General features: G+C 38.7%; 2 protein-coding genes across 13 annotated transcripts in view; one reads left to right on the forward strand and one right to left on the reverse strand.

Moving 5' to 3' along the window:
• The first annotated feature begins 21 nt into the window (after nt 1–21).
• LOC309720434 (atlastin-2-like) lies at nt 22–20283 on the forward strand. Of its 2 annotated transcripts, XM_082557363.1 has the most exons (15): nt 22–320; nt 9847–10019; nt 10213–10419; nt 12204–12338; nt 12478–12582; nt 12702–12752; nt 12843–12899; nt 13133–13225; nt 13459–13597; nt 14045–14172; nt 14692–14748; nt 14832–14903; nt 15771–16202; nt 17714–17857; nt 18291–18379. In XM_082557363.1, the coding sequence occupies exons 1-14, from the start codon at nt 248–250 to the stop codon at nt 17849–17851; spliced, it is 1860 nt and encodes a 619-aa protein (XP_082413489.1). In that variant the 5' UTR covers nt 22–247; the 3' UTR covers nt 17852–17857; nt 18291–18379. The 2 variants fall into 2 exon arrangements, with proteins under 2 accessions (XP_082413489.1, XP_082413490.1); XM_082557364.1 differs by lacking the exon at nt 17714–17857 and having other exon boundaries at nt 25–320; nt 18291–20283.
• Nucleotides 20284–21955: 1672 nt separating this feature from the next.
• The window catches only part of LOC309720435 (equilibrative nucleoside transporter 1-like), a 38168-nt gene continuing 33020 nt past the window's right edge, over nt 21956–27103 (reverse strand). For all 11 annotated transcript variants that reach the window (XM_082557375.1, XM_082557374.1, XM_082557372.1 and 8 more), the window contains 2 exons: nt 24580–24782; nt 21956–23387 (listed from right to left, as the gene is read on the reverse strand). In XM_082557375.1, coding sequence (XP_082413501.1) covers nt 23276–23387; nt 24580–24782 — 315 coding nt within the window. In that variant the 3' untranslated portion in view covers nt 21956–23275. The remainder of the gene's footprint in view (nt 23388–24579; nt 24783–27103) is intronic.

The raw sequence follows: 27103 nt of genomic DNA on the forward strand, positions 1-27103 counted from the left end.
AAATCAGACTTTATGCTGGTGTCAGGGGGACGAAATTTAAAGTTTGAATTGGTGCAATGATTAGTTGAACGTGTGCTGTAAACTAATTAAAGAAACACTTGTTTTGCCTCTGGGATATCTGTAAATAGTTTGCATTGCTGCGGCAGCAGCCACGGGGCGGGATATAACTTCAGCAGAGTGCGCGAGGAAAAAAAAAAAAAAAAGACGCTCCTTTGACGTCAGCAACGGTAGGTTTCAGTAGTCCAAGATGGCGGCGGAGAGCGGGTTGGTTAACAGAACTCACTTGGAGAACAACTACAGCCACGGACTCGATGGCAGAGGTAAAGTATTTTTATTTGTGCGAAAAGACGTGTGACAGCGAGCTGATGGGGAGAGTGAAGCCGGGACAGCGTTTACGAGTTAAAGTGTTTATGTTTCGGTGGTCTTTGTCCCAGTCAGGGGGGTTTACCGTTAGCCAGACGTTTCTGTTTTCAGTTGGAGAGACCCGTGGTGTCCTGCCAAATGCCCCAGCCAGAATGTGTCTAGTGTAGCTCGCAAACAGAGGCAACTTGGTTTAAAGTCTGCGAATTTTACTTGAGTTGAAATGAGGGTTTGAGTCCTCACTGTTAAAGTGTGGGTTTTTTCTTAAGTAACTTGGGGAGAAAACGCAGCTGTAGAAAAGTGATTCCGACCCGGATACAAAATTCAAACGCGACACCTGTCTGCTCGTTTGTCCGGGCCGTCACTTTCACCTGGTTTCAGGAAGGACCCACGGCTTGTCCGCGCTTTTTTTTTTTTTTTTTTTTTTTTTTAAACTTTCCACATCCTGCATGCTCACTATAAACTGCCTTAAAGTGCTTTCATTCTTAAGTTTGAAACCAATGTCCTTAAACCGGATTGTAGGCAATACAAATCGAGTAACGTCGCACTAATCTCATCCCACTAATGACTGGGATATTTTTACATACCCTATAAGTAGTCTGCTCACTTTGTTAGCAGACCTAAACAAGGTAATTGCCAATCAGATCTGCATTTGCTTGTGTTTTTTAGCAGAAAATAAAAATATCATAGCCGTGAACCTATGAAGATAATGTAGATCATTTGTCTCCTTTTTCATTTAGGTTTTTTGTATTGAATTTTATGTATTTTGTATATTCCTTGGCAGAGTTACATTAGCCTATTGCCATTGAGTGTAGTTGTGATGTAATACAAAGCTCTGACTTATTAACAATTTTAACACAAACGAGAGAATTTAACGTTTTCCAGATGATGATAACATGTCTTTGTGATAAAGCTTCTTAAGCCTTCTTTTCATCCCAGTGGGCAACTTCTATACCGTGCTGAGGAAAGTGGTTTTGCCATTTGTGTTTTTATTTTCCTTCCCCACACATTTGTCACACAGATAACCTGAGTAAATACAATATTCAGTTTTTAAATGAGGATGTAATTTATTAATGGAAAAAAGGTTAGCTACCTGGCCCTGTGTGGAAAAAGTAAGTAGCCTCCCTTATAAAATATGACTAAACACATTTTTGTGACCTTTCACTAATCACACCCAGCCCTGATTACTGCCAGACCTGTTGAATAAATAAATTATGCAAACTGAACCTGTCTGACAAAGTGAAGTCGGCTAAAACGTCTTAAAAAGTAACACATCAAGGAAAACTCTACTGAAACTCAACAAATGAGAAACAAAATCATTGACATCGATCAGTCTGAAAAGGATTACAAGGCTTTGAAACTCCAGTAATTCACTGTAAGAGCCATTATAAACAAATGGAGTAAACTTGGAGCAGTGGCGAGCTTTCCCAGGAGTGGCCTTTGGGAAAGTATTCTGTGTTCTGATGAAACAAAAATTTAAACTTTTTGGAAGTCAGGATCTGGCCTACTTGCTCTAATTGATGGAACCATAAATTCTATTCTCTACCACGAAATCCTGAAGGAGACTATGTGACTAGCAAGTTCAACCGCACTCACATTATGCAGCAGTACAATGATCTGAAACACACCAGAATAGTCCAATTCTGAATAGTTTAAAAATAATCATTTTGGAGTGACCTAGTCAAGTCCAGTCTTAAATCCAATTCAAAGGCTTTGGCATGACCTTAAACAGGTTGTTCAATCTCAAACCCTCCTGTGTGGCGGAATTAAAGCACTTGCGAAAAAAGAATGGGCAAAAATTCCTCCACAGTGAAGTAAGACTCATTGTTATAAGCCCTGTGTGTGGCACAACCAGGTGTTAGGTTAGGGACCAGTTACTTTTTCACACATCAGGTGTTTTGGGGCTAATTTTCCCTTAATAAATTAAATCATTAAAAAAAATGAATATCTTTGTCTAATATTAAAATTTGTTTGTTTTTAGTTATAAATCAGAAAGGGGCAAATACTTTTTCACAGTACAGTATATTTAATTGTCTGCTAAAACTACATAGGCTACTACCTCAATCTTTTATAGCATAACTTTTTAGTAGATTTCATTTTAGGGTACAAAAGTTTTTTGACACCCAGGAAAGGGATTGTGACCTTCCCATAAAAGGAAAAATCCACAGGACTATGATAAAAATACTTTTAATCAGTTTAGAATAGAATAGCCTTTTATTGTCATTGTACAGAGTACAACGAAATTGGAGTGCCACTCCCTTGGTGCAAGTTTCAATAATAAATATAAATGTAAAATATAAAAAGTACAAAAAAACAATCGTAAGTACTTTGGTCTTAAAAGTTGGGTTTAGTTTACTTAACCTTAAAATACACGTTTGGTTATCAAATAACCATAAATAACATGAAAAAACATTTTGTTAAGTAAGATAACTGTTTACATCAATAGATAACCCCTGAGAGAGCTAGATGTCATATAAATAGTCTAAACCTGCAAAAATAAATAAGGCAACTAAATCTATATTCCTTTACAGGTAGAAAGAGAGGTGTGGAAGGATTGATTTCAACATGCAGCAAATTTTACAGGAAATCTGCCATTTTTTATAGATCGTGCCAGGCTAAACCAGCAGTTTGCATAGAGACAATTTTCATTTTACCTCATTAAGACTGTGGTCAGGCAACAAGATATCCTTTTCATGTTTAACCCTGTTAAACAGACGGTTTGATAAAAGATTGTAATGGCTTTTACCTGCAACAGTTCCTTCAGTAATACAGTGAACAGAAGTGGTGTGCTATATCTTTGCTACCAGCTGTGTGTAACAGAAAGGAGAGGCTGCAGCTTCACCATAAACCATCATATAATAGCTATTGGTCTAAATTGGACTGTTAACTTGCCCATGATACTTTTCACTGTTTTACTGAGCTGTGGTCATAATGGTATGTTGAAATCTACAGTTAATGTTAAATGTTGTTAAAACCTGTCACATCTTTCCCGTCTATGTTGCCATAACTTCAACTTGTTTTACAAATGTAGAAAATGGTCTGTTGTCAGCAGTTTAATGCAGCGTACATTTGTTAAACCAATTCAAAATATTTGACTGAATACTAAAGAGTTGCTGCTGTGACAGTCAGGAATCCTTATCGTGATAACCCTTATGTCTAGTTTGGAACACACCAGCTGACTCTGTGGCAACAACAACATTCACTCCGGTTGCTCTTAATCTGCACTTTGTCCTCGCAGACTTCACATTGGTCTGCTTGCTGCAACTCAACATTTCCCCTTGTTGACTCGTGTCCAGAGAGGCCAAGTCAGGTTGTCTTTTAGTGTTGGAGTGCAGGGAATTTAGCATAGCTGCATCTTAATAGCCTACAGTGAACTCCTCCTTCTTTATGCATTGAATAAAAAAGTATCACCTAGTAGTTAACATGTATATTCTGGATGTGCTATGGCTGGAAGAAGGAGTTTTAACCAGGCTTGTGACTAGCTGGTGTTACTAATCTGTGGTTGCAACAGTAGATTTTTGCTTGAAATTTTCTCCTTTTTTTCCCCCCCAACACTTTAAATGCCATTTTTCTTTCTTGTGACTCAACTAGAAATGTTAATTGTTTAATCATGCTTGACTAACTGGATATGTTTTCTTTTTATAGTACAGTTTTACTCCCAAAGGCCAGTTTCTTTGTAATTTTTGCACTCCTACACAGATATTGCCTGTTTAAAGTAGGAAACATTCCATATTTAGACAGCTGCTTAAGTTACTGGACTGTAGCTTTATCAAAGTCTGCCTCAGATGTAGTGCAGGAGTCGAGGGGAGGGGGTGAGGGCAGGGAAGCTCATTTGGGATATGCTGCTGAGATGTAGGCTACCTTGCATACTATTCTTGCACTTGATAGTTAAAGATAACTGTGTAATGCTTCGGAAACCTTACTGCACTAACCTGATGTTCACTAGGGCTGGGTATCGTCACTGATTTCTAGAATCGATTCAATTCCGATTCACAAGGTCCCGAATCGATTCGATCCACGATTCGATTTAATTCGATTCGATTCAATTTAAATCTGGGAAATTTTGACAGTCAGAAATATAATTCAGATCAGTACATTTACATATTTTTGTATCTATAAAAAGGAAGCTGACACTCGCAAGACTTTATCCAAGCTGTGAGCATCACAGCAGATGCCTTTGTGTCAAAGTAGCTGAAGATAAAACACAGAAAAACATGTAGGTGATTTTCCTGGCCTGGGATTTTATAAAAAATATTCTGCAGTACATCAAAAACGAAAGAAAACCATTAATTAATGAACATTACCTCTGACGTTACAGCGGTTTTATTAGAGACACGGCTAAGCATTTTGCATTTTGAATAATTTTAAAAAGTTTAAATTTGTTCAGTATTGAACAGCAGAAATGAGGTTTTCTTTTCGGAAGAATGTAAAAGGGAAAAAAACAGCGGCCGACAGCGCTGTAAGCAACAGTAGACTTGTGCGTAACAAGCAAGCGAATAATGAAGAAAGCAAAACTGTTCGAGAGAGAGAAAGAGAGAGGGAGAGGGAGAGAGAGAGAGCTGCGCATCGCAATGGAAGCAAAACAGTAAAAGAGTGAATTCATGACGATGTTTATGTGAAGCGTTTGGATCTTCTTTTGCTGCTGGTTCGGTCAATATTGTTTGGAGAGAGATCAAACTAACAGCCTTAGAATCAGCGCATAAAGGGCGTGAACACAAAGCGCGGACCCGGATCAGCGAGCTGTCGGCTTTCACTTTCAGCCCCGACTGTGAGAAAGGCGACATCTAACTGATTCTGATCCGCGGGTCACGCCCTGTGTTTAAGTCTATGTGAAGAATCCCTGTACCTGCTCTCATTTACTGTTTGGTGGTTCTTGAAATTTTGTGAGATGTCACCAGAGATTCTGGCATTTCGGACAAAATAAATTTATATTAAAAAATCGATTCAGGATTTTAATGAATCAATTTTACGTTATCCAAGCCAGAATCGATTTTAATCGATGAATCGATTATAAAAACCCACCCCTAATGTTCACCTCTACAAATGACAACATCTTGTACTATACTATTGTTTCCTTTACATTTCTTGTTAATCTTTCCGCCATTATTCAGATTTCGACGGCATAACTACAGATCACTGCAGGCACACAATGCACAAGTATTAGTTCTAGCAGCAGTATTGGTCAGTTGCAGACTTGCATTCTGTACATAGATTGATCACAGAGGAATAAATTGCCCTTTAGTGTCCTGATTGTGTTTACATATTGCTCCAGTGCCGATTAGAGCTGACTACACCACAAGCAGCACTGGTTTGCATGGTTGTTTTACACTTTGCTTGTTTACATCTTTCTGTCACAGAAATTGAGATGTTTCAATCCATCCCGAGTAGCATTGGAGCATTTCAAACAATAGTTAACTGATGGGGATTGTTTCACATTAACACTAGGGCTGCCACAAACGATTATTTTGATAGTCGACTAGTCACCGATTATTTTTGCGATTAGTCGACTAATCAGATCATCATCCATTGGACGTACAGCGTACAGCTTATTGCACCAGCAGCATCTGGTCTTATATAACTATCATTAGCTTACAGCTTGAAGTGTTTGTGCTAACTAAAAATAAAGACAAGATGGTAGTTTATTAATTTTTAATGAAATTTGCAGATTGTTTCGGTGAAGTTTAATAAACTCCTTGCTTTCTAAAATATAACAGGACACCGGAGTATATTCTCCAGCGTCTCACACTTCTGATAATCAGCTGTCTGCTTGACAGTTTTAGCTGTGCAAAAACTATAACTTTAATCTCAGCCAAACTGATTTACTCAGGAACAAATAAAATACTAAAGAAAGCCAAACAATAACATTTTTAAGTTATCTAAGTGACTTATATATATGTTTAACCTGACTAGCGAAAGACGGCGGTGGGTTTGAAAACGATTTGCCGGGAGTCCAGTGTTCTCACGGCGCTAGTTAGCCTTGCCCCCGCCTAGCTAACGAGCTAGTGGGTAACAGACGTCTCCGAAAACGTCGGAGCGCTTTTGAAAATATGTGGTGTCTTGATAAACTGAGCAGATATTTGAGGTTTACACAGCTACATTCTCGCCTGAAAATATGTTAAACGTTTATTTTGTGACCCAGAAAGAATAATAAGAGTAATATTAAAACTAACTAGCTGCCGCCATTGTTGACAGCTGCGCTATGAATTCTGGGACACAGCTTCTTCTTCTTCTTCGGGGTTTAACGGCAGCTGGCATCCTTGTACATGCAGTGCTGCCATCTTCTGTTTCAGTCCGTTATTACACTCTTAAATCCTACTACTCATTCCTGCGTCCTTTGTGATCTTACAAAGCTTCAAACGATGCGTCGACTATTAAATTAGTCGTCGACGATTTTAATAGTCGACATAATCGTGACTAGTCGACTAATCGTGGCAGCCCTAATTAACACTTACACTTATTAAGAAAATAAGAAGAATTTGTCTTCTAACGTCATCTAATGAGGGATCTAGTGTTTAAATGGCTTGTCAACTAGTCATGCATATCTCTAGGATTTGTGTGCTGCTTTATGCTTGTGTGATGCAAATTCCTCATCATCAATTGTGTGTCAGGGAATCGTGTAAGCCAGTTAACATCTGCTCTGTGCCATCATAAGATAACAAGTTAAGGAGGCTAATTTTAGGCCTGTCCTCATTTTCTGGAAGCGGAGGAGCAGGGCAGTGCATTTGCTAATATATCATGAAGTGTTGTAGTGAGTGCACATATCAGCAGAGCTAATGGGGTTTTACTGTCTGTTATGCTTTCTTGCATACTCGGCCTGTATTGTTTTTGTTTTGCAACATAGGCCCCTCACAGTCCTAGCAGAATAGTGTCTTTGTGTAGGTCTCTGCAGTCTGTGCCACTTCATTCTGCTAAGTGTTGCTTTGGTCTTGATGGAAACCTGCAGTGCCACAGACTAAGGAAATGCTCAGGGCTAATTTGTGTGCAGAGGAGATTACTGTAACTGCCCTGTGCTTACAACACTGCTGTGGCCCGTTTGCAGCTCCAAGAGGGTCTTTGGGTGTCCTATTTACAGTTGTTCTCTTAAGAAATATCACCTGATGTTCTCAAAAGCTTAAACTGTTAGACAGCTGTAATTAATCTTCAGGTTATTTAAAAAAAAAAAATTGATTGTTTGCTTCTCCTTTGTGAGAAAACATTGAAAAACAGTGTTGTTGAACCCTGAAAACCTAGCGTAAGGTTCCAAAATATTAGACTAATGGTAAAGTCCAAAGATCCACATTATTAGTAGAAGTAGAATATTACAGAAAGAAAAGAAGCAAGACATCATAGATGAGGAGCTTAGAAGTCCAAGTATCACACCATTAGAAAAGTTTGACCCATCACCACAGAACTTTCTACAACCTTATATATTTCAGAAATTTTCCCTTTCCTTTACTTTGGTACAAATAGAAATTTATTATAGAAGTAAAGAATTAGGTAGACAAATATAACAGGAAAAAGGTTCAGTTAAGTAAGGCAGGACACATTCTTTGCTTCAACGATATTTAGTCAATCACGCTTGCATGCAAAGCCACTCCCAAATCCAATTTTGAGCTAGGAAAAACTTGGTTATAAAACTTAATTTGAACATTTAAAATGTATATGAAGTTAAGCTTAAACCCTAAGTCCACACTTAATGGGTGTCTCTCACAGGAAATACTGCTCCTTAGTTGCTTTAAAAGTTCTGCAAGAAGTTGAGGCGTTATTTCTATTATTTGTGTATTTCACAATCAAACATAACTGCCCAAATGGCTGCCGATCTGAGCTAGTTTTTAGTATGCTCTTAAACAAAGAATAATCACCTTTGTTACTTTCCACCATTGCTTTCCTTGCTGCAGCTGCTTATATTCTCTAAAGCACGCCAACTGTTCTGTGCTGGCTGTGTTCACTGCTGTGCTGCCAGCAGTGAACACAACTGTCACAACTGAAGCCCTCTGTTAGCTGATGTTCTGGTCATGTGCTCTGAATATTTCCTGATTGGCTTTGTTTCCCTGAGAAAAGACCTGTAACCAAAGTCATTTTCAAAAATATTTATTTCCTTTTTTAAAAAAAATTAAATTAAATTAAATTTAAAATCTGTGTATTCTCACATTTGAAGAACAGCAAATAATTCAATTTTGGCATTTTTCTTGATTTTAAAAAAAAAAATCTTTTGTGTACATGCTCTACCGGTACTTGCACAACTTTTTTTTTTTTTTTTTTTTTTTTTTTCCTTCTTCTTTAGGATTTCCACTTTATCTAAAAACATGCTCAATTTCTGTAAGAGGCCACGGACTCGCAAAACAGACTATTAATTTCAAGACTTGACTTTCTTGTTTAGTTAAAATGTTCGACTGAAATTTGTGTTATACATAAGTGATAGCGCTTTTTAAAATAACTTTCTTGTAAAATGACTAATGGCACAGCTTGTGGTCATGAATAGAAGAAGTTGTGTATAATTGCTCCATTTGTTTTTCAGTTAAACACACAAGTAATGCATAACCTTCCACTTTCATAATTGTGATGTCTTATCTTGTATTGTCAGTTTTGTTACTCCTGATAAATGCTTAGTATCTTGATGGTGTTTATGAAGCAGGAGCTCATAGTTATACATTTTTTTTGTAAATATCAGGACTTCGATGGAGGTCATGTACTTATCAAGAATGCCAAGCAAATTAGAAGAGACTGGTCACGTTGCTTTCCAGACAGCCCATTTGAATCTTGTGACAGACGTGACTGAGACAACTTGGTATGAATGGCTTGTAACCCAACCTGTTTCATAGGCTGTCAATAATTTATATTTAAGTACACAGTGAACTGTATATTTAAATAGTGTCATTTTAGCCTTTACCTGTGAATATTCTGAATCTTTAAAAGAAAAAATGATACAATGTTTTTGTTTTAAAAGATGATTTTGTATGTCATTCAAAGATGCAAGAAGCCATTCATCTGTAAATAATAGATTTTGGAGTTCATCAAACTCATGTTTACTGCCTTTATGCCAATGATACAGGAAGAAGTCAGTTTTTAAGGAAAGGGATTTAAGAGTTAGTAAATATTTACAGGACATTTTGGGGAAAAGGCTGAGAACAACACTAAAAGCACTGTCCTGCTGACTTACTTTACTTGTCCTTTTTTCCTGGCCCTTTGTGATTTTTCAACACATAGCTATTTTAGAGCTTGACCTAGTTGAAGGGAACCAGAGTGGATAGCAGTATTTAGCCCAATACACAAAGCTGGAAAGAGTCCCGTCTTTAGTTTGATCCATGTGGCATTTCTTTTTTTCTCTCTCTAGCTTTACAGAACAGTAGTCTAAAGGAAGTTATTTTCCTTAGAAATAAGGAAGTAAGCTTTTCCTTAGAAAATAAGCTGGTCGCAAAAGTCCCGTTTCTCACTTTATCTTTTATCATCTAGCATGGTGTTATGTAACCACTTTCATTTTAGCTTTTTATCTCCATTTGGTCTTAGGCTCTAAAGGTGTCAATGGATTCAAAGATTGCACCATTTCCCAACGCAAGGCTCCAAAACCTGAAGCGAAATCTGAAGATGACAATGATTTGTTTCCCAGAACCATGGATTTGGGCAAAAATATCAGTCCCACCCCCCAACCAAAGGAAGGGAGTCAAGAAAAAGATGTGAAGGTTTGATGTGTTTTCTACCATATTAGTCTATTAATGAGATTTAGGATATGTAAATATAACAATACTTTTATAAATGTTTGAAGTAAGCAACACTTAGGAGAATAATGTGACCAACTGAATTCTTTGAGGGTCACTACAAAAATCACCTGAACCTCCCCGACAAACCTGACTGTTTGCAAACTTGTGTCTTCAGCCTGTGGAAGAGAAAAAAGTGGCCGGGCCCATCCAGATTGTCCAGGCAAATGAGCACAACTTTGAGCTGAACGCCACGGCACTGGAGGAAGTCTTGCTGCAGAAACATGTGAAGGACCTGAACGTGGTTGTTGTGTCTGTGGCTGGAGCCTTTAGGAAGGGAAAGTCCTTCCTGCTGGATTTCATGCTGCGCTACATGCACAACCGGGTGAGACGACTGTTGTATTTACACTTTCTGTAGTAGGGATTTAAAAAATAAAATAAAATTTTAAAGGTACACATATTAGTTGCATTACATTTTCCAAATATTTAAAGAAATGTCAACCAACATGCATTTCTGAGCTGTCTCTTTCTGTCTGAGGTTTGCATCTTTTTCTCTCAGCCCGTATGGCTGTTCTGGCTTCCTCCTACAGTCCAAAGACATGGAAGTAATTCTAAGCTGGCCATAGAGTATGGGAACATGAATGAATGTGTCTTTCTGTATTAGTCCTGGACATACACTAGAGACCTGTTCAGGCTGTAATCCACTACTTTCCCTATGACTTCTGGGATAAGCTCATTAAATTACACTGTGTCAGACCTGTTGTTGTTGTTGTTGTTGTTGTTGTTAAAGAGTCATTATTTAATCATATTGGTACAACAACCCGGAGCATTAAAGATATTCTTTAGATATAAATAAAGACAGTCAAATTGATGTCTCCTCATATATAAAATTTACTACTTTCATTTGTACACAGTTTCACTGAGCTGAGATATAGATTAGTGCTAATTTTGAACCCAAGATGTGTTTACATGAGCTAAGTAAACATAAGAGTTTATCCTTGCTCAAAGGGTGACTATTGAGTAACATTTTCAGTCAGTAGAGATTGTGAAATTGGGTAGAAATGAACAAGGACAGCAGAGGACACTTCAACTAGTACTTGCATGCACAGGTGACGTGCAAAGACGAGTGCTTCCAGTTTTGATTTTGTACTGAGATACTTGCTGAACCAGGAGAGTAAGATTTTGAGTGTGGTCCACGTGAGCACAGTATCTTGTTTATTTCCTATAGAAGTGTAAACGGTGAGTCTTTGAGCCGCTCTAACAGCAGTTGGACACACAGAAGCAGTCAGGATCACCTTACACTTATTTTCAAATAACACACACGTGAACACATACCAGGAAATACAAAAGGGTGTTGCAAGTATGGTATTTCTCAAAGTTGTTGGGCATGAACATGGGCATTCATGAAGTTATTGATAATTAATTCAAGTTTATTCATGACTTAATGGTACCACTAGACTTAATAAGTGTGTGCAGCTTTTTTTTGTTTTTTTCCTTTTTATTACAGGGAGTATTGTCTGCAGGTATTTATTATCTGTCATCACATCACACTTGGACACTGCACAGATATGTACTAATGGGGAATCAGTACTCTGATGTACTCTGACCTTTAAATCACACATTTGCTTTGAAGCTGCATTTCCTATTTGTGGTCAGTGGGATAAACATTCATTGTCACAAAGAGTTACCATTAATTGACGTTTGTGCTCGCAATCACAGCAGTTGACTGGCAAAAATATACTATATTATGTGAAATTCTACATTAAGAAATCATTTTTTTATTCTACATTAAGAAATCATTTTTTATTCATCTGTTTGTTCAGCTTGTGTTGATATCTCTTTGAACAATGTTTAGTTGAAACGTGTTGCTGTAATCATCATAGATGCTATAAAACATGTTGATGGTGATTAACCTTTGGTTGCTTTTCCTTCATTTGGCATACTGCATTAGTCTTACATGCACCATTCCAGAAACGTTACAACACACTGCACTGACAAAAGACCTCGGGTTCGGCCCCATTGGGCAGTGTACCTGTGCAATTTTCACTTTTATCTTTCATCCTCTCCCAGTCTTAGACAGGAATTCACATGGATCTAGATGACAAACAACCTTGGTTTTCATCTCCCTCTGTTCCCTTCTCTGTCTCATCTTGAATCTTTCCTTTTCAGGATAAAGACTCATGGATAGGAGGTAATGATGAGCCCCTGACTGGGTTCACCTGGAGAGGAGGGTGTGAGAGGGAAACCACAGGAATTCAGGTCTGGAGTGAAGTGTTTGTGGTGGAGAAGCCTGATGGCGACAAGGTAGATACAACACCTCCACTCATTGCCAGACATATTTATCATGAACAGTTATTTTAATATTTTGTTAATGAATTTTCAAGCATTTCAACACAAACTTGTGCTGAATGTGTTTTGAACTCGTTTAATCTCATCCCGACAGGTTGCTGTGCTCCTTGTTGACACACAAGGAGCATTTGACAGTCAGTCTACCATAAAGGACAGTGCTACAGTTTTTGCCCTCAGCACAATGACCAGCTCTGTTCAGGTGATATTCAAAGCATGTCTTTTCTTTAAATATAATATATTTACATATTTATTTTAACATATTAAGATGCAAGCCTTGCATTACATTTAAGTTCTGTTTTTTGTTTTTGGTTCTTTCAGGTGTACAATCTCTCTTCAAACATACAAGAGGATGACCTGCAGCACCTCCAGGTTTGTGTCATTTTGTTTCTTCTCTCACCAAAAAGTACCATCAGAATATTCAGTTCTTTCATCGTCATTTATTTTTCCTTTCATATGAAGCTCTTCACTGAATATGGCCGTCTTGCAATGGAAGAGGTGTCCGAGAAACCTTTCCAGGTACTGGCTTTTTCTTTTCGCTGTGTTTGTTGCAATTCACAGTGTACATTGTTTGAGGTTTGAGTCAGCCCTTTTACTGAAAACAAATGTAGTGTGGACAAGTAAAAAAACTAAAAAAAGAAGAGAAATAGCCTCATTTATTTCAGTTACAATGTTGTTGTTTTGTTTTGTTTTTTTTTTCATAAAATGAAAGATATTCTCTGAGTTTCTGTACTGTTGGTTTTCTCTTTTAGTCTCTAATGTTCCTCATTCGGGATTGGTGTTTTCCTTACGAATTCTGTTATGGAATGAAAGGAGGCAATGAATTTCTGGATAAAAGATTGCAGGTGAGAATTATATTTCAACGCAGATTCAGAAAATAAAAGGGGGGAAAAGTGTCGGAGGTTACAGGCTTCTAGACAGAAGAAACCTACCATACCATACCCTGATGTTCACACAATGATTATTGCTTCCTGCAGCACAAATAATTTTAACAATGTTCCTGTTATGGATGGCGCATCTCTTCTTGAAAAACACAAAGTCAGTAACAAGCTCACATTTTCACTGTGTGTCGATGCAGGTTAAACATAATCAACATGAAGAGTTGCAGAATGTGAGAAATCATATCCAGCACTGTTTCTCCAACATCAACTGCTTCCTGCTGCCACATCCTGGCCTGAAGGTGGCTACTAACCCAAAATTTGACGGCAGGCTGAGAGGTGAGAACAAGGCACAGTAGTAATGTAGACTAATGGCTAAAGACGTGGTAGGTGCTGGTTGTACACGGAGCCTGCTCAAAACATTGCAGATTGGCGCCTATATGTTGTAGCTGTTACCTCAGCCAGTTTCAACTCTGCTGTCACTCCCTTTCCTGTTCATGGCAGTTTTTCAACCAGTCAACTGCCATGGATTTATGCATGGCTTATGCATGGCATTGTCCCTGTCAGGCTTAAAACCAGAAACCTGAGAGAGAGAGAGAGAGAGAGAGACGGAGAGAGAAAATTGTTTGAGTGGTATTTCTAACTTCAAAAATGATAGCTGTCCTAACCCTTGCTAATACTGATAAAAAGAGAATTACAACGTGTCTTCAGAGTGCCAAGTTTTACTTCTAGGATTATGTTGCCATAGCTCTTTGGACTGAAATTACACAACTTTCCATGTTTTAGACATTGATGAAGACTTCAAAAAAGAGTTGGCCCAGCTCGTGCCTCTTCTTCTGGCGCCGAGTCAGCTGGTAGAGAAAGAGATCGGAGGCAACAAGGTCACCTGCAAAGATCTTCTGGAGTACTTCAAGGTGGTGCATAATTTTAAATAAATACCAGTCTATGACCAAAATATGACCTATTGTTGTTAAGATAAAATTACATTTAAAGAGCGACAGAGGTCTCAGTGTATACAGGATTACAGCTGCTTGCACAAATGATTCCAGTGCTTTTCATACTGACCTCCTGCACTACAAATACAAAGCTTCAAATTGTACACCCTTCTGCCTTTTTTTTTTTTTTTTTTTGATAAATCACAAAAGCTTGAGAGTGAATAAACGACACAGCAATCCAGAGCTTTTGGTAAACTGTGGTCTCACTGACAAAAGTATTCAGTTCTTTGTCATCAGATTTCATTTCTCCAACTTTCCAAAATAAGTGTGCCCAGTCATACTTGCATTAAATTTTATTTAGGGGTTTTTGCAGTATTAAGTCATTTTTAAAGATAACATCAGCCTTTTACTTGGAGTACTTGTTAAGTCACCTACCTGCCAGAGTGTTAACTAAAGAAACACTTTGGTGATGCTGAGACTCATTTTTCTTTCCTGCAGGCTTACATAAAGATCTACCAGGGAGAGGAGCTGCCTCACCCAAAGACCATGCTGCAGGTCAGTAATTGGGAATCTTTTAAGTCATCTCATTTTGATTAGGGTTGTGTTCAATCTTTTTGTCTTTCATTTTTTTTTGATAGGCAACAGCAGAGGCCAACAACCTGACAGCTGTGGCAGGAGCCAAAGACCTGTACAGCAAGAAAATGGAGCAGGTAAGGACCGGTTTATCCCTGATATTCATCGTGAATGAAGTCTAAAAGGTGCCCAAGTCCAGGGAGCAAATATGGGAATATCACTGCCTGATTAATTGACCTGCGCTTCCTACCTGATAATCACCTGGCATTTTGGGCAATAAGTTTCAGGCTACATTTTCCAGCCTGACAATAATCCCTGAGACATTGCCAGTGCAGTAAGAGTGTACCTGGATAGAAAAAATCCTCACAGTGAATAATAAAGTGAAAAGAAAAGAAAGAAAGAAAGAAAGTGTACTTTATTGGTCCCCGTGGGGAAAATCCCTCTCTGCATTTAACCCATTCACTCAGTGAACCAGTGGGCAGCCATTGGGCGCCCGGGGAGCAGTGTGTAGGGACGGTACCTTGCTCAGGGGTACCTCAGGGTAGCTGTTCAGGGGAATCGAACCCCCGACCTTCCGATCATGGGGCCACGACTCTACCTACTGAGCTATCCCTGCCCTTAAGTTCATTAGAATTGTACAAACTCTGCCTTTGCCTTATCAGTGCATTTCTATGTACGTTCGACCATGTTTCAGTAAATCACTGCAGCGTCCTTCCTTTTTTCTTTTTCTTTTCACAGTGCTGTACTTTGAGTGCTGGTAATTCTGATCGATCTAATTTTCATAGTATCGCAGTCAAGTATTTGCATGGATGCATTAAGTATATGAAAACTATCTTGCTGACTAGTTTTACATGACTGACTCAGGAAAATACAGTAAATATTTTCCTGTGTAAATGTAATAAGGTACCAACAAACAAACAGAATGACTTAGAATTTCATACTACTTAGAAATAAAAATTTAGAAGGAAAGACTTTCTCCTGATATCATCTCCTCCTCCCTACAGGTCTGCGGTGGGGACAAGCCTTACGTCGCCCCGGCTGATCTGAAGCGCTGCCACGAGGAGATCCGCGATTACTCTGTGTCTTACTTCCGCTCTGTGAAGAAAATGGGGGGCAAGGAGTTTTGCCAGCGCTACCAGAATCAGCTGGAGTCAGAGCTGGAGGAAACCTACACCAACCTCTCCAAGCAGAACGAAGGCAAAAACATCTTCTACGCAGCACGCACCCCTGCCACGCTTTTCGCTCTCATGTTCATCACCTATGTGGTGTCTGGAGTGACGGGTTTCATCGGCCTGAGCACCTTAGCCACACTGGCTAACCTGGTCATGGGCGTGGCGCTGCTGTCGCTCTGTGCCTGGGGTTACGTGAAGTACTCAGGAGAGTTTCGGGAGGTGGGAACGATTATTGATGAGGTGGCAGAAGCACTCTGGGTGCAGGTGGGTAGACAGTGTGAGAGGAGGGAGAAAAGTGTGTGTGTCTCTGTGTGTGTGCACAGACTTCAATCGACTGGCTTGGTTTTCATTTTTTATGGTGGTTTTTTGTTTGTTTTATTTTTTTGTTGATATTGTGGCATTCCTTTTTTTTTTTTTTTTAAGTCCAAAAATCAGTAATAGTTCAGTGCCTTTATATACTGAAAGCTAGCCAATAAGAAGGAAATCATAGTGCAGAAGCACCAAAGATCAGTTTGCAATAGAGGTTTGTCCTTTTTACATTTAAACCGAAACGTACAATTATGAACCTTATCGATGCATGAGTGTTCATCAAGCATAATGATCAGCCAGTTGTAACTCAAAAGAGACAGATTGACAACCATTTGATCTATTAAACTGTATCTCTGTTCACTGCGTCATACAGCAGCAGCAAAGCAACGGTTACTAATGGGAGAAAGAACAAGGCTAACAGCAAAGAGTCAGTAGTTTGTTTTTCACAAATAAAGACAACATTTTTGATTTGAGCATCTTGTTAGACACTTGTCAAAGCGCTATTTGCTTGTAAAGTAGCCAAAAAAAACCTTGCAAACTCCAAGAAGGGCTTTTGTGAGGCACTACACTAAAGCAGGGACACATATATATTCTGCGTTCACAAACTTAATCATCAGACGGTTAGCACGAGGGTCCGTGCTGACATCTGCGTGCCTGCTGGTTTTTGACCATACGAAGCAGGGGCTCTCCCATTGAGAATTTACATATCATCACATTACATTTACATTCTGTCAACCAGGAATGACAAGTATAATCTAGACTTAAATGTGAGAAACTAGTGAAGAGAAATTACAGTAGCTTGCAGCCCAATCTGATGCTGAGATGAAGTGAGAGTAGTTTGAATAATTCAGGTGAATAATTGGTTATGTGGTCCATCTTGGGCCAGTTAATTATTATCCTTCTAATAATATCCACAGAGTATAAATCTGATGGATTTGTGTATTTGTTCTTACTGTTTTGTGTATTTAGTTTAAGTTGAAGCTTAATGTAAAAGTCATTATGTTAACAGCTTATTTTTCTCCAGGTTCATTATATCTGTGCACATCTGGTTTATTTTCTTCCTTACATGCTTCTCTTCCTCTTTGTCTTCTAGCCTTTTTTTCTGTCCTCTTATCCTGTTATCCTTATATTCACTTCACCTTACAGAGCTCCAGTGAAACCCAGCCAGCACATCCTTCATCCTCGTTTGTTTGCCTTCCCTATTTTTTTTTTTTTTTTTAATATGTTTTATCACTCAACCTTCCTGTCTCTGTTTGTGCCTCTCCTGCTGTTTAGAGGATGGTAAGAAAGGTGAGCGATGTTGATTCCAGTTTTTGTCTGCCTGCATCATATCATTTCCTTCTCTGTTCTGATTTTATTTATCATTTTATTTATTTTTCCATCACTTCTTTCCCACGGCCTCTTCCAGTATCAGTGCCTGGTTCCCCTCTGTTTAACTCCCCCGTTCCTCCCTGCTTTCCTCTCAGGTCATTTCCAAACTTTTGGAGCCCGTCAGGAGCTGCCTGGCGTGGCCTATTTCTCTCCTCCCTTCCCTCCCGTCAGGAGCAACACTGGAATTGAAAGCTCTGTCTCCTCTCAACGACAACTACAAGAAGACCAACTAACTGCTGGTCAGCTGGTGGATTTGCAGACTCGTAAACGTGTATATCTTGTATCAAAACCTTCAGTTTGCTGGCCTCTTGATTTTTAATTTTCAGTCTGTTGATGCTGGATTTTTGTACTGGGTGTGAGCACGGAGCACGTCTGGGACACGGAGGCTGCACAAACGGTTTATAATTTTATTCTGTGTGGATAGAAACAAAGGTTTTCTTTTTCCTTGGCTTTGTTGTGAATCACGCGTCTTAAGAGTTTTCAGTTGTTTCCCTGGTCAGCACTTTGAAAAATACATCCTTTTTTTGTTTTCATTCCTTTTAAGTGCTTTTCTTCCCTAACCTACTTTCTTTTAGTTTCTGTCTCCTTTATCGACTATTTGTAACTGATAATCAGTTTGATCATCCGTTCATGCAGATCCTTTTTTTTTTTTTTTTTTTTCTCCTCCTGCAGGTTCTGAAGCCAGTTACTGAGCAATACATGGGGGATAACATGAGACAGACAGTGATGAACTCTATTAGAGCCAGCTTGACAGAACAAGGCTCGCAGCAAACAAGGTTAAAGAGTGATTGATGCTCTTCCTCCTCAACTCTACCTGTTATCTTCATTATCATCATCCTCCACTGACTCGGCGTGTTCAGTCCTAGAACTGTGAAACTAGTTCAACACCAAAGCTGACCCACTTTTTTTGTTTTTCCTGCCAAATGTCCTTCATCACATAGCTGCCCCCCTCTTTATTTGCCTGTCGAGGACTTGAGGCCCTCTGCCTGCTCTGCTCTTCATCGCCCCCCAGTGCCTCAGCTCAGATATTGCATGTTGACTGAGCAGAGTCCAGCCTCCTGCCAAAACACCTGACAAATCTTCTCCAGTGTGCCATGCTGCATTGTGATGCATACTGAAGGCTGGCACACACGCGCACACAGATTGATGCTGGTAGTGAACTGCACTCGTATCATGATTAAGCTGTAATTCAGGGAAAACTGACACAGCTGTGGGCAGCTGTTATCAGCATTGGATGCAAACTGAATTCATTTCGTCTTACAGGCCAGCTCAGTTTACTTCCTCTTCTGCCTGGTGATAGCTTGTCCTGCAAGAACAGACAACTAATCGACTTAAAAAGCTCATGAAGATGTGACGCCCAAGTTTCTCTTGATTCTACTGAAGTGAAAGTAAATTAAAATCTGAGTCGGAGGCAATTTAAAGACATTTATCTACCACTGAAAATGTGACTTCTGGATAAAAATCAAAGCTGTAATTCTTTTTTTCTCTCTCTTCTGTCTGCCTCCTTTATTAGTTTTCTGCACTACATTTGGAAGACAAGTTAATCAGGTAACATTTGTATAATCCACATCTGGGCTCCCATCTTTGCGCTTGTTTCATATTCCATTATTATCTCTTGAGTCTCAATCCTCTTGTTCTTTACGCGTTATATCTGGACTTCTTGTAACAGACCTGACAGATTTTGGCCCACTGCATGCTGTTAAGAGGAGCTGTGTTATATCATGAGGAGCTTTTAGAGTCCAGCTATAGTGAGGTAGTTCAGTTTAAGTCACACTAGTGCTGATTGTTTGCAGTTTTAGGACCTACAGGCTGTAAGTTTGACTGTTGCTTTGGGAGCCCCAGCTCAGATGTTTTGTACATTATTTATGGTAAATTTGATGCTTTTGTTTTTTTATAAACCTTATTAAAGGATTAAGTTTGAGGAGCTATGTTTGTCCACTTTCTTGCTGAAAGTTGGATGAGAAGCAACACTCAGCTGCTGGTTAGTTTAGCACAAAGACATGATTCAAATGAAACCAGTGTCGGTGAAGTTAAGCTGATCAGCTTTTACTTTAACTGACACAAGTGAGTGCTGTAGGTCTCGTCTTCTCAGCTCGCTCCCCAAACCCCTTACCTGACACTTTACCTGCCTTTTTGTTGAGGCAGCTGTCAGAGCTTCAATCTCCAGAATGAAATGAATAAAATGTGCTTGACTGTTAAATGATCTAAATAAATCTACCCTGTCGGTTTAACTCGTCGCACCTGTCTTTTTCACATCGATTCCATCCACTGCTCACCTTAAGCACCAGTCTTGTACTGTACAGTCTTTTGTTTTTTGGGGTTTTTTTTTTTTATGTGTTCATACTACAAATCGGGCATGTACGTTGGATTAAATATTTAAATAAACTTTGTGTACATTTTATAGCGAATCAGTTAAATGGTTATTTTTTTTGTTTTCCTCTCTTGTTGATCAACTTACCAGTCTGTGGTTTAAGAATAAGTTGCTGCTGTAGGTTTAGTTTCTCCACGTGAGGATTGACGTTAGCGGAAACGCGTGAATAAATCTGACAGGAAAAGCATAGATTGTGATGCGCGGGCAGGAGAAGGTGTCTGTCTCTTTTAAAGATATCTCTGGTAATTTATTTTTGAATAAGATGTTTACCTTAAGAATAAATCATCAACACAACTCTTTCGGCTCCTTTTGTCTTTTATTCCTTGATGGAAGCATCTAAAAGGACCAGCAAGCAACACATGTATGTCGTGTATATGAAGAGTTGTCTTAACTGGGAAATGTGAATATTTTCTGCAGACTAACCAAACCTTTAATCCAAAATCTGATCATCACACAAGTGTAACAAAAAGAAACCACACTTTTCTTTGCATTCATTTAATTTGTGTTTCAAACACATTAAATGAATGCAATAGGTTTGGATTCATTCATTTTGCCAAAGGGATTAAAAAGATTCCACTGTGTTTATATATGTAAATATCTGTATTTACATATAAACATACAGGGTTTAACAAATGTGTAAGACCTGTTCAAAAACATTTTCGGAATCTGTCAAAACCCTGTTTAACCTGAAATCATGTTTTTATATACTCGAGCTGGCACACTGGAAATCTGAGGTCAGATTAATAAACTAAACAGTTCAACTGTTCAGGAATGCAAGTAAACTAATTTGGCATCTTAAAAAAATACTTTAGCCTTTTTGTGGATGCAAATTTGAACATTTGAATAACAATTATATTTTAGGGATAAAAATATCAGTTTGATCAAAGGGCTTGTGCATACTGGTGGATAAAACAGGATTCTAGTAATTAACAGTGCTGTTGATTTAGGGCACCTGTGACATAAACCTGGTGGACTAATAAAGCACATGGTATACATAGTAATAGTTCATGTGTTTCTTTCCTGATTGATAATGTGGAAAATGTTTGGGGACGGGGTTGTTTGTTTTTTTTTGGTAACACTGCTTTTGATACTAGTGATTTAGAATTGTAAATCTCCAGAGTTTGAAAAGAATACATTCATTTTCTCTCCTAAATAATACACTTAAAATAGTTTTTATCCTGTAGGATTATCGTATATTCCTACATATCTAAACACATTTAATGTTGCAAAAATTGAGAATTCTGGTTAAGAGATGAGGCGTCTGTTAATGTATTGTAAATGACTTATGGCTCATGTGCAGCACCAAGGAGCTGAGGCTCACATTTACTGTTATTTACAGGTTTTATCTTGATGTGAAGCATGCTGTCTTCCTATATTTAGAGAAGGTGAAATCAAAGATGGAATAAATGTTCACATTTTACTCCCTCCCACTGTAATCTGTAATGTAATGACTAAACTCAGTGAAGATGGAAAAAGATCTATTGAAGAAATCTTTTTTTTCTTTTTAAGGGTGAAAGGTTTCAGCCTGGTTTTACTGGAGGTCTCTTCCAGTTGAAAGGAAGTTCTTCCTCCCCACCGTCACCGAGTGCTTGCTCACTGGAGACCTTTCTGCTTTAATTTTGCAGGGTCCTTACCTTACAATATAAATCCTGTCTGTGAATCCCCGGAAGAAAAGCTAAAACTAACAGGGATCTGACTAAAGACTGAAAAATATAAATCACCCTGAGACAGCTGCTGGTGTGAACTGGCATTACATGAATAAGACTGAACTGAATGGGCTTGGCATCACTTATATTTGGAAAGCAATTACACCACAGTCCCCAGGTTTGTTTTTGTTTGAATTTACATAGAGTATTTTTATAGTATGGATTTCTTTTCTTTTCTTCAACAGTTTCTTCAGCACTGAAATGTCCCGAGACGTGAAGTGCTGCATTTCCAAAACTGACCAACAAGAGGAGCCAAAGTCTTAAAAATACACAGAATGACTTTATAGTGAAATACAACATTTTAATGGCCTGTGACAGATTCCTACCCACATTCAAACAGACTAGAAGCCCAGACCAGAGTGCTTATAAACAAGCAGGCTGTTAGTATTCATAAGAATCCTGTGTACAATTAAAGCAGACTTCTTAGAAAATAAAGCCCTACAAGGCCACCAAAATGCAACAAATGACCAATTTTTATCTCCTATTGAGATATGAACGGCTCCCCAAAATAAGCTAAAAACTACATTTGCTATAAAACGTACAGAACATTTAAAAGAGAAAATACGCCATTTTTAAAGTCCCAATCTCACTCACATTGCCACGTAACGTGACTGACGGCTGCACGTTTTGCATGTTCATGATGCATTTATTCACAAAGTCTCATTTTTATCAGGTAGACGCAGCAATTTAAGAAAAAAACAAAACGTGTGACATCTGGATGAGTCAAACTGAAGCAAGAGAGACAATAATAATAATAATAATAATAATAACAATAATCTGAAACTACAAATGCTCGCTAAAACAAAGAAGATTCAGCAGGAGAAAAAAAAAGTTATTTATAACCTCCGCTTTAGGATTCAGTCCATCTTTACATTCTTTGAGTTTTGACGTCTTTGTTGAGTAAAAAAAACTGAGCAGAGAGGAGTGAAGCAGTTCCTTAACCGAGTGATGGGTCAAGATTTCCCTTCAGAGTTCAAGATTTTCCCGTGTTGTCTTCATTTATTTGGCTTGATCCGCGTTAAAGACTGCAACGGTCTGGAGTGATTAACAGTTGCGTTTCATGTCTGATGTGTAAACGTTTTCAATTTACTGAATGAGCCACCGAGCACCATCTAAAAACCTCATTAACGACAGATTTGTTCTTTAAAAATGATTCCTTGAAGTAACTTATTTTAAAACATTTTAATCCTGTTTTGTTTTTTTTAAATAACAGTTGATCAATGAGTCTGTGCTGTAAAGACTTTGTGCTCTTCTATAACAAGTACACTAAAACTAAAAGTTTTGGTTTTGATTTCCACTCCAAATATTGATCTGATCAGTGGTTACCAATTAGAAAATGTCCTCAAAAACAGGAGAAACAAAGGTTTGCACACTGTGCTGCTGGAAAAAAAAAAATCCCATTTCAGCTCTTGTTGAATGGATGAGTCTCAACTGTACACATGTCGAAAACTGAGGTCCTCTAGCCTGCTGTGCAGTCTCCTCTCTGTTACTGAAAGCTGCTCCCATACAGGATCATGACAGGGAAGATGTTGGAGGAAAGGATGGTCCACCTAAATCTACTTGAGGTTCTACTGCAGGTTTTAGATCGCAGCCCGGAAACCGAAGGAGACAGCAGCTCCCAGTGCCAAGCCGAGGGACAAGAAGAAGGCCATGATGGCCCCCGCCGTCTCTGCCTCGTGCTGCGACACCTTCCTGTAAGGTGACAGAGGGATAAAATCAGTTAAGAATGAGTCGTTAAGGAACACAAAGTGGAGTGTCAGTTCTGCTTTGGTGCTTTTTGAGAAATGGTTCACAAGCTGGGAGTACCATCCTCATTCAGGTTTGACAGGGTTTCTAGTAGCTGATGGCTTGGGCAAAACTTGAAGATTGAATCAGGTAGCTGGGCTCTGATGAACACTGGCACTGAAGCATTCTGGGATTTTGAGGTTGGAGATAATGACTCAACAGCTGGTGAAGTCTTAACGGTGAGTTTATCTTATAGATAGAATATGGAGAGGGGATTGTCTGGCTGGTTAGACTACCTTCAATGAAAACTTTCGTTTCATAAAAAACAAAAGGTACTGTTTGAATTCGGAAGGCCTATTAGCAAACAGCTTATAGTGCAGGGGCGTAATATATAGACAAAGAAGAAGAAGGGGCATGTATGGAGGCACGGTCCCACTCCTGAAATTCAGATTATTATCTCCACAAACACATTTGAGAACTGAAAGTTATGTAGTGTTGGAGAGAAACAATCCACAGAGGCCAAATGTTGTTTGTTTTCCAGTCTATTCATATCCCAAATTAACATGCGAGTCTATGGGGATGGGTTAGGTTTATGAAGCCGGCCTCAAATGGTCACCAGAGGAAATGCAGATTTGGAAACTTGAGCACTGGCATCATTTTCACCCCTGCTCACAGCCACTGATGTCTGCAGTAGTGTGGTGCCAGATTTGTTGCTACTTTAGGTAGAAACACATACGACCGGTTCTACGTTAGGCATCAATTTTTAATATTTTCTCTCTGCTATTACATGTTATGTTTGTTTTGGGGATATCATTAAAGTAAAAGCATGCTGCAGTTACCTCAGTGTGGACACAGAGTTAAAACAACCAGCAGCTTTCAATGGAATTCATTTGATTTTTACATTTGATCAAATTTGTATGTGGTTCGCAGTTTTAACTGAAGTTAGAAATGGGAACTATTTAATGATTTATTCACCGACTTGGCTTCTGTAGCTCTCAAAAGCCAAGTCAGCAGATGTGTACGAATTAATAGTTTTCATATTGTTTTGATTTCATTTAGCCTTTAGAGGTCCTGTTAGGAACAAGGTTTTAGGACAGGCAGGAAATATTTCTCCCCCCCGCCCCGATGGGTTTGTGATTTGTAGGTGAGCAGTCCTTACTTGGGTCCAAAGCACATGCAGAGGCTGGCCAGGTATCCGTTGGAAAAGGAGAAAAAAATCATGAAGATGATGTACCAGGCATCATGGCTGAACCACACGGTTTGGGAAATCACACGAGGCTGGACATTACAGAGCATGAAGAGGGGGATGAAGACGACCCGCAGGCCCACGAGGATAGGAAGCCAGATGCTGTCCTTGCCCGGCTGGAGAGAGAGAAACACAAAGAGTATTGATTGTTTGTCAGACAAAAAAAATATTTGAAGAGATCTGTTTGGTATCCAGAAACTAGCATTAGATAAGATACAATGCAAAAGAAGGCATGAATGCAATAAGTAATGAGATATAGATAAATTACAAAACAAGATTTTATAAGATTAAAAACTTTCGTTGATTAAACACAGCACATAACAAAACAACTTAAATATTGTGAAATAGCTCAAAAGATAATGTGAAATATGACAAAATGTCTCAATAACATGAAGAAAACAAAAAAATTACACCAACCAGAAAAAATGAAGGTAAAAATAAACTCAGTTCAGGCCTTCTCTCACAGCCCAAAGATTTTTCTTTTGAATGAATATAAATCCAAAATAAAATAATGTGTTTATCATGTATTAACTCAATATATAGTAAAGCCCTTCAACAGAAGAGCATTTTCCCCTAAAAGATGTAATATGTTAAATATAGAAATCTTCTAGAGCAGTGGTTCCTAAACGTTTTTGTTATGAGCCCAAAAACACAGAATCAGCATTCTAGAGAAATTAGTGTGATTTTTTCCCCCCTATGTCAGCGATATAAAATAATATCATGCAACGTCAACGTGCTCTCGATTTTTTTGACTTTCCAAAAGGCTCGAGCAGCATTAACTCCACAGGACAAACACAGATGTGGAATCACAAAGAGAGGAAAACAGTCGCCAATCTTTCATCTGACGATTTAAAAAACACATCACATGGTGCTGAATCAGCTGACAAGCGTTATCTGCAGCGAGAAGCTGCATTCCTGCCAGGTAAGAGGACGTCAACAGATTGTACTGGGCTTGATGATTAAATTAGATGAGTTCCTCTGCCGCACAGGAAATCTGACCTTCTTGGTAATTTGTTTTTTCTGGACGAGGTTTCAAAAGGTTTGAATAAATGTTTTTACCAGAAAGGAAGCGATGATTCTAAAAACAAACATCAGCATGACGCTGAGAAGTGGTGAACAGGATGAACTTCTTTCTTTTTGTTGTTGTTGTTTTTTTAAATATGCAAGTGCCAGTGTGTAGGATTTTCATCATTATCAAATGACTGGATTATGTGTTTAATATCTTAATCTTTTTATATATGTTTTGACTTCCTTAGTAAAATCATCCGTTTGGATGGCCCTGTCACACGTTTGTGATTGGTTATCAGCTGCAAACACCGCCTCCTTCAAGTCAATGCACTTGTAGCTACGCTGGGCTGACTGGGCCTAGAGACTGGTTAGCAACCCCCTGGCAACCAGCGGTCGCTTGGGAAAAACGTGTATTGTCTGACCAGTTGGCAAGAGGTTACTAGAGATTGATGATGTATTTATAACATAGGATTGATAAATGACAACAGCATAAAGAAGTGATGGAAGAAACACCCATCAACCATGACGCGCATATTGATATAGCATGGTTTGTTCACCAGAGGGCGCTCTGCAGCTTCCCCGTTTGCAACACAAAAATGCCACAAACAGGCGATCCAAGCAGAGCTGGTAACACCACATGAGGAAAACAAGATAGTTTCCAAGTATATTATCATGTCATCTGCATAAGTTTTCAGAAATAACTACATAACAAATGGGAAATCACTTAATGTTTTGTGTATTTGAAAGAAAAGAAAGAATATCGAATTACTTTGAATTACGAGTTTGACGACACTAAGCTTTTTGTTTTGCTGTGAAGTCTTCTGCATAAAAATGTCTTTATTACATACTTTTGGAATATTTAGCAGAACTGATGTAACAAACCAGATAAATATTGATGACTGCCACTTGATTTTCAGTTTAATATCAGCTAAAATATTTATGCATCTCTGTTGCAAACCTAAAACAGTCTATTAAAGCTTGTAGGAGAATAAAAGTTATCCAAAAATTATTTCACAATGGAAACAGACACCCGAGGGCTTTCTGCCTTTCTACCCAGGACCCATTGTTCATCCAGATGTGAGGGAAAGATTAGCAAACCCTGAAAAACACCAGTCACTTTTTTTTGACCCCTAAAATCCCTTTACACGCACAACACGTATGTGCGCGCACACGCACACACGCACACGCACACACACACTCTTTCCTCCAATACAAACCTCTGATCTCAGCAGAAAAGCTCGTCCCTGAACGTCTTTTGTTTTTCCATCGTTCCCTTCATGACTCAGTTATTCATACAAGGGCAAACATTTTATGCAGCCAGAGGCTTTCTTTAATGTTGTTTGTAAATGCATTTAAAGGAGTTAATAATCAAGAATACTTGATCATCTGGTTCAAGCACTGGTCACTGTCATCGCTGCATATTTGTACA

Source organism: Aulonocara stuartgranti (genome assembly GCF_965226115.1).
Source record: "Aulonocara stuartgranti genome assembly, chromosome: 13".
Lineage (NCBI taxonomy): Eukaryota > Metazoa > Chordata > Actinopteri > Cichliformes > Cichlidae > Aulonocara > Aulonocara stuartgranti.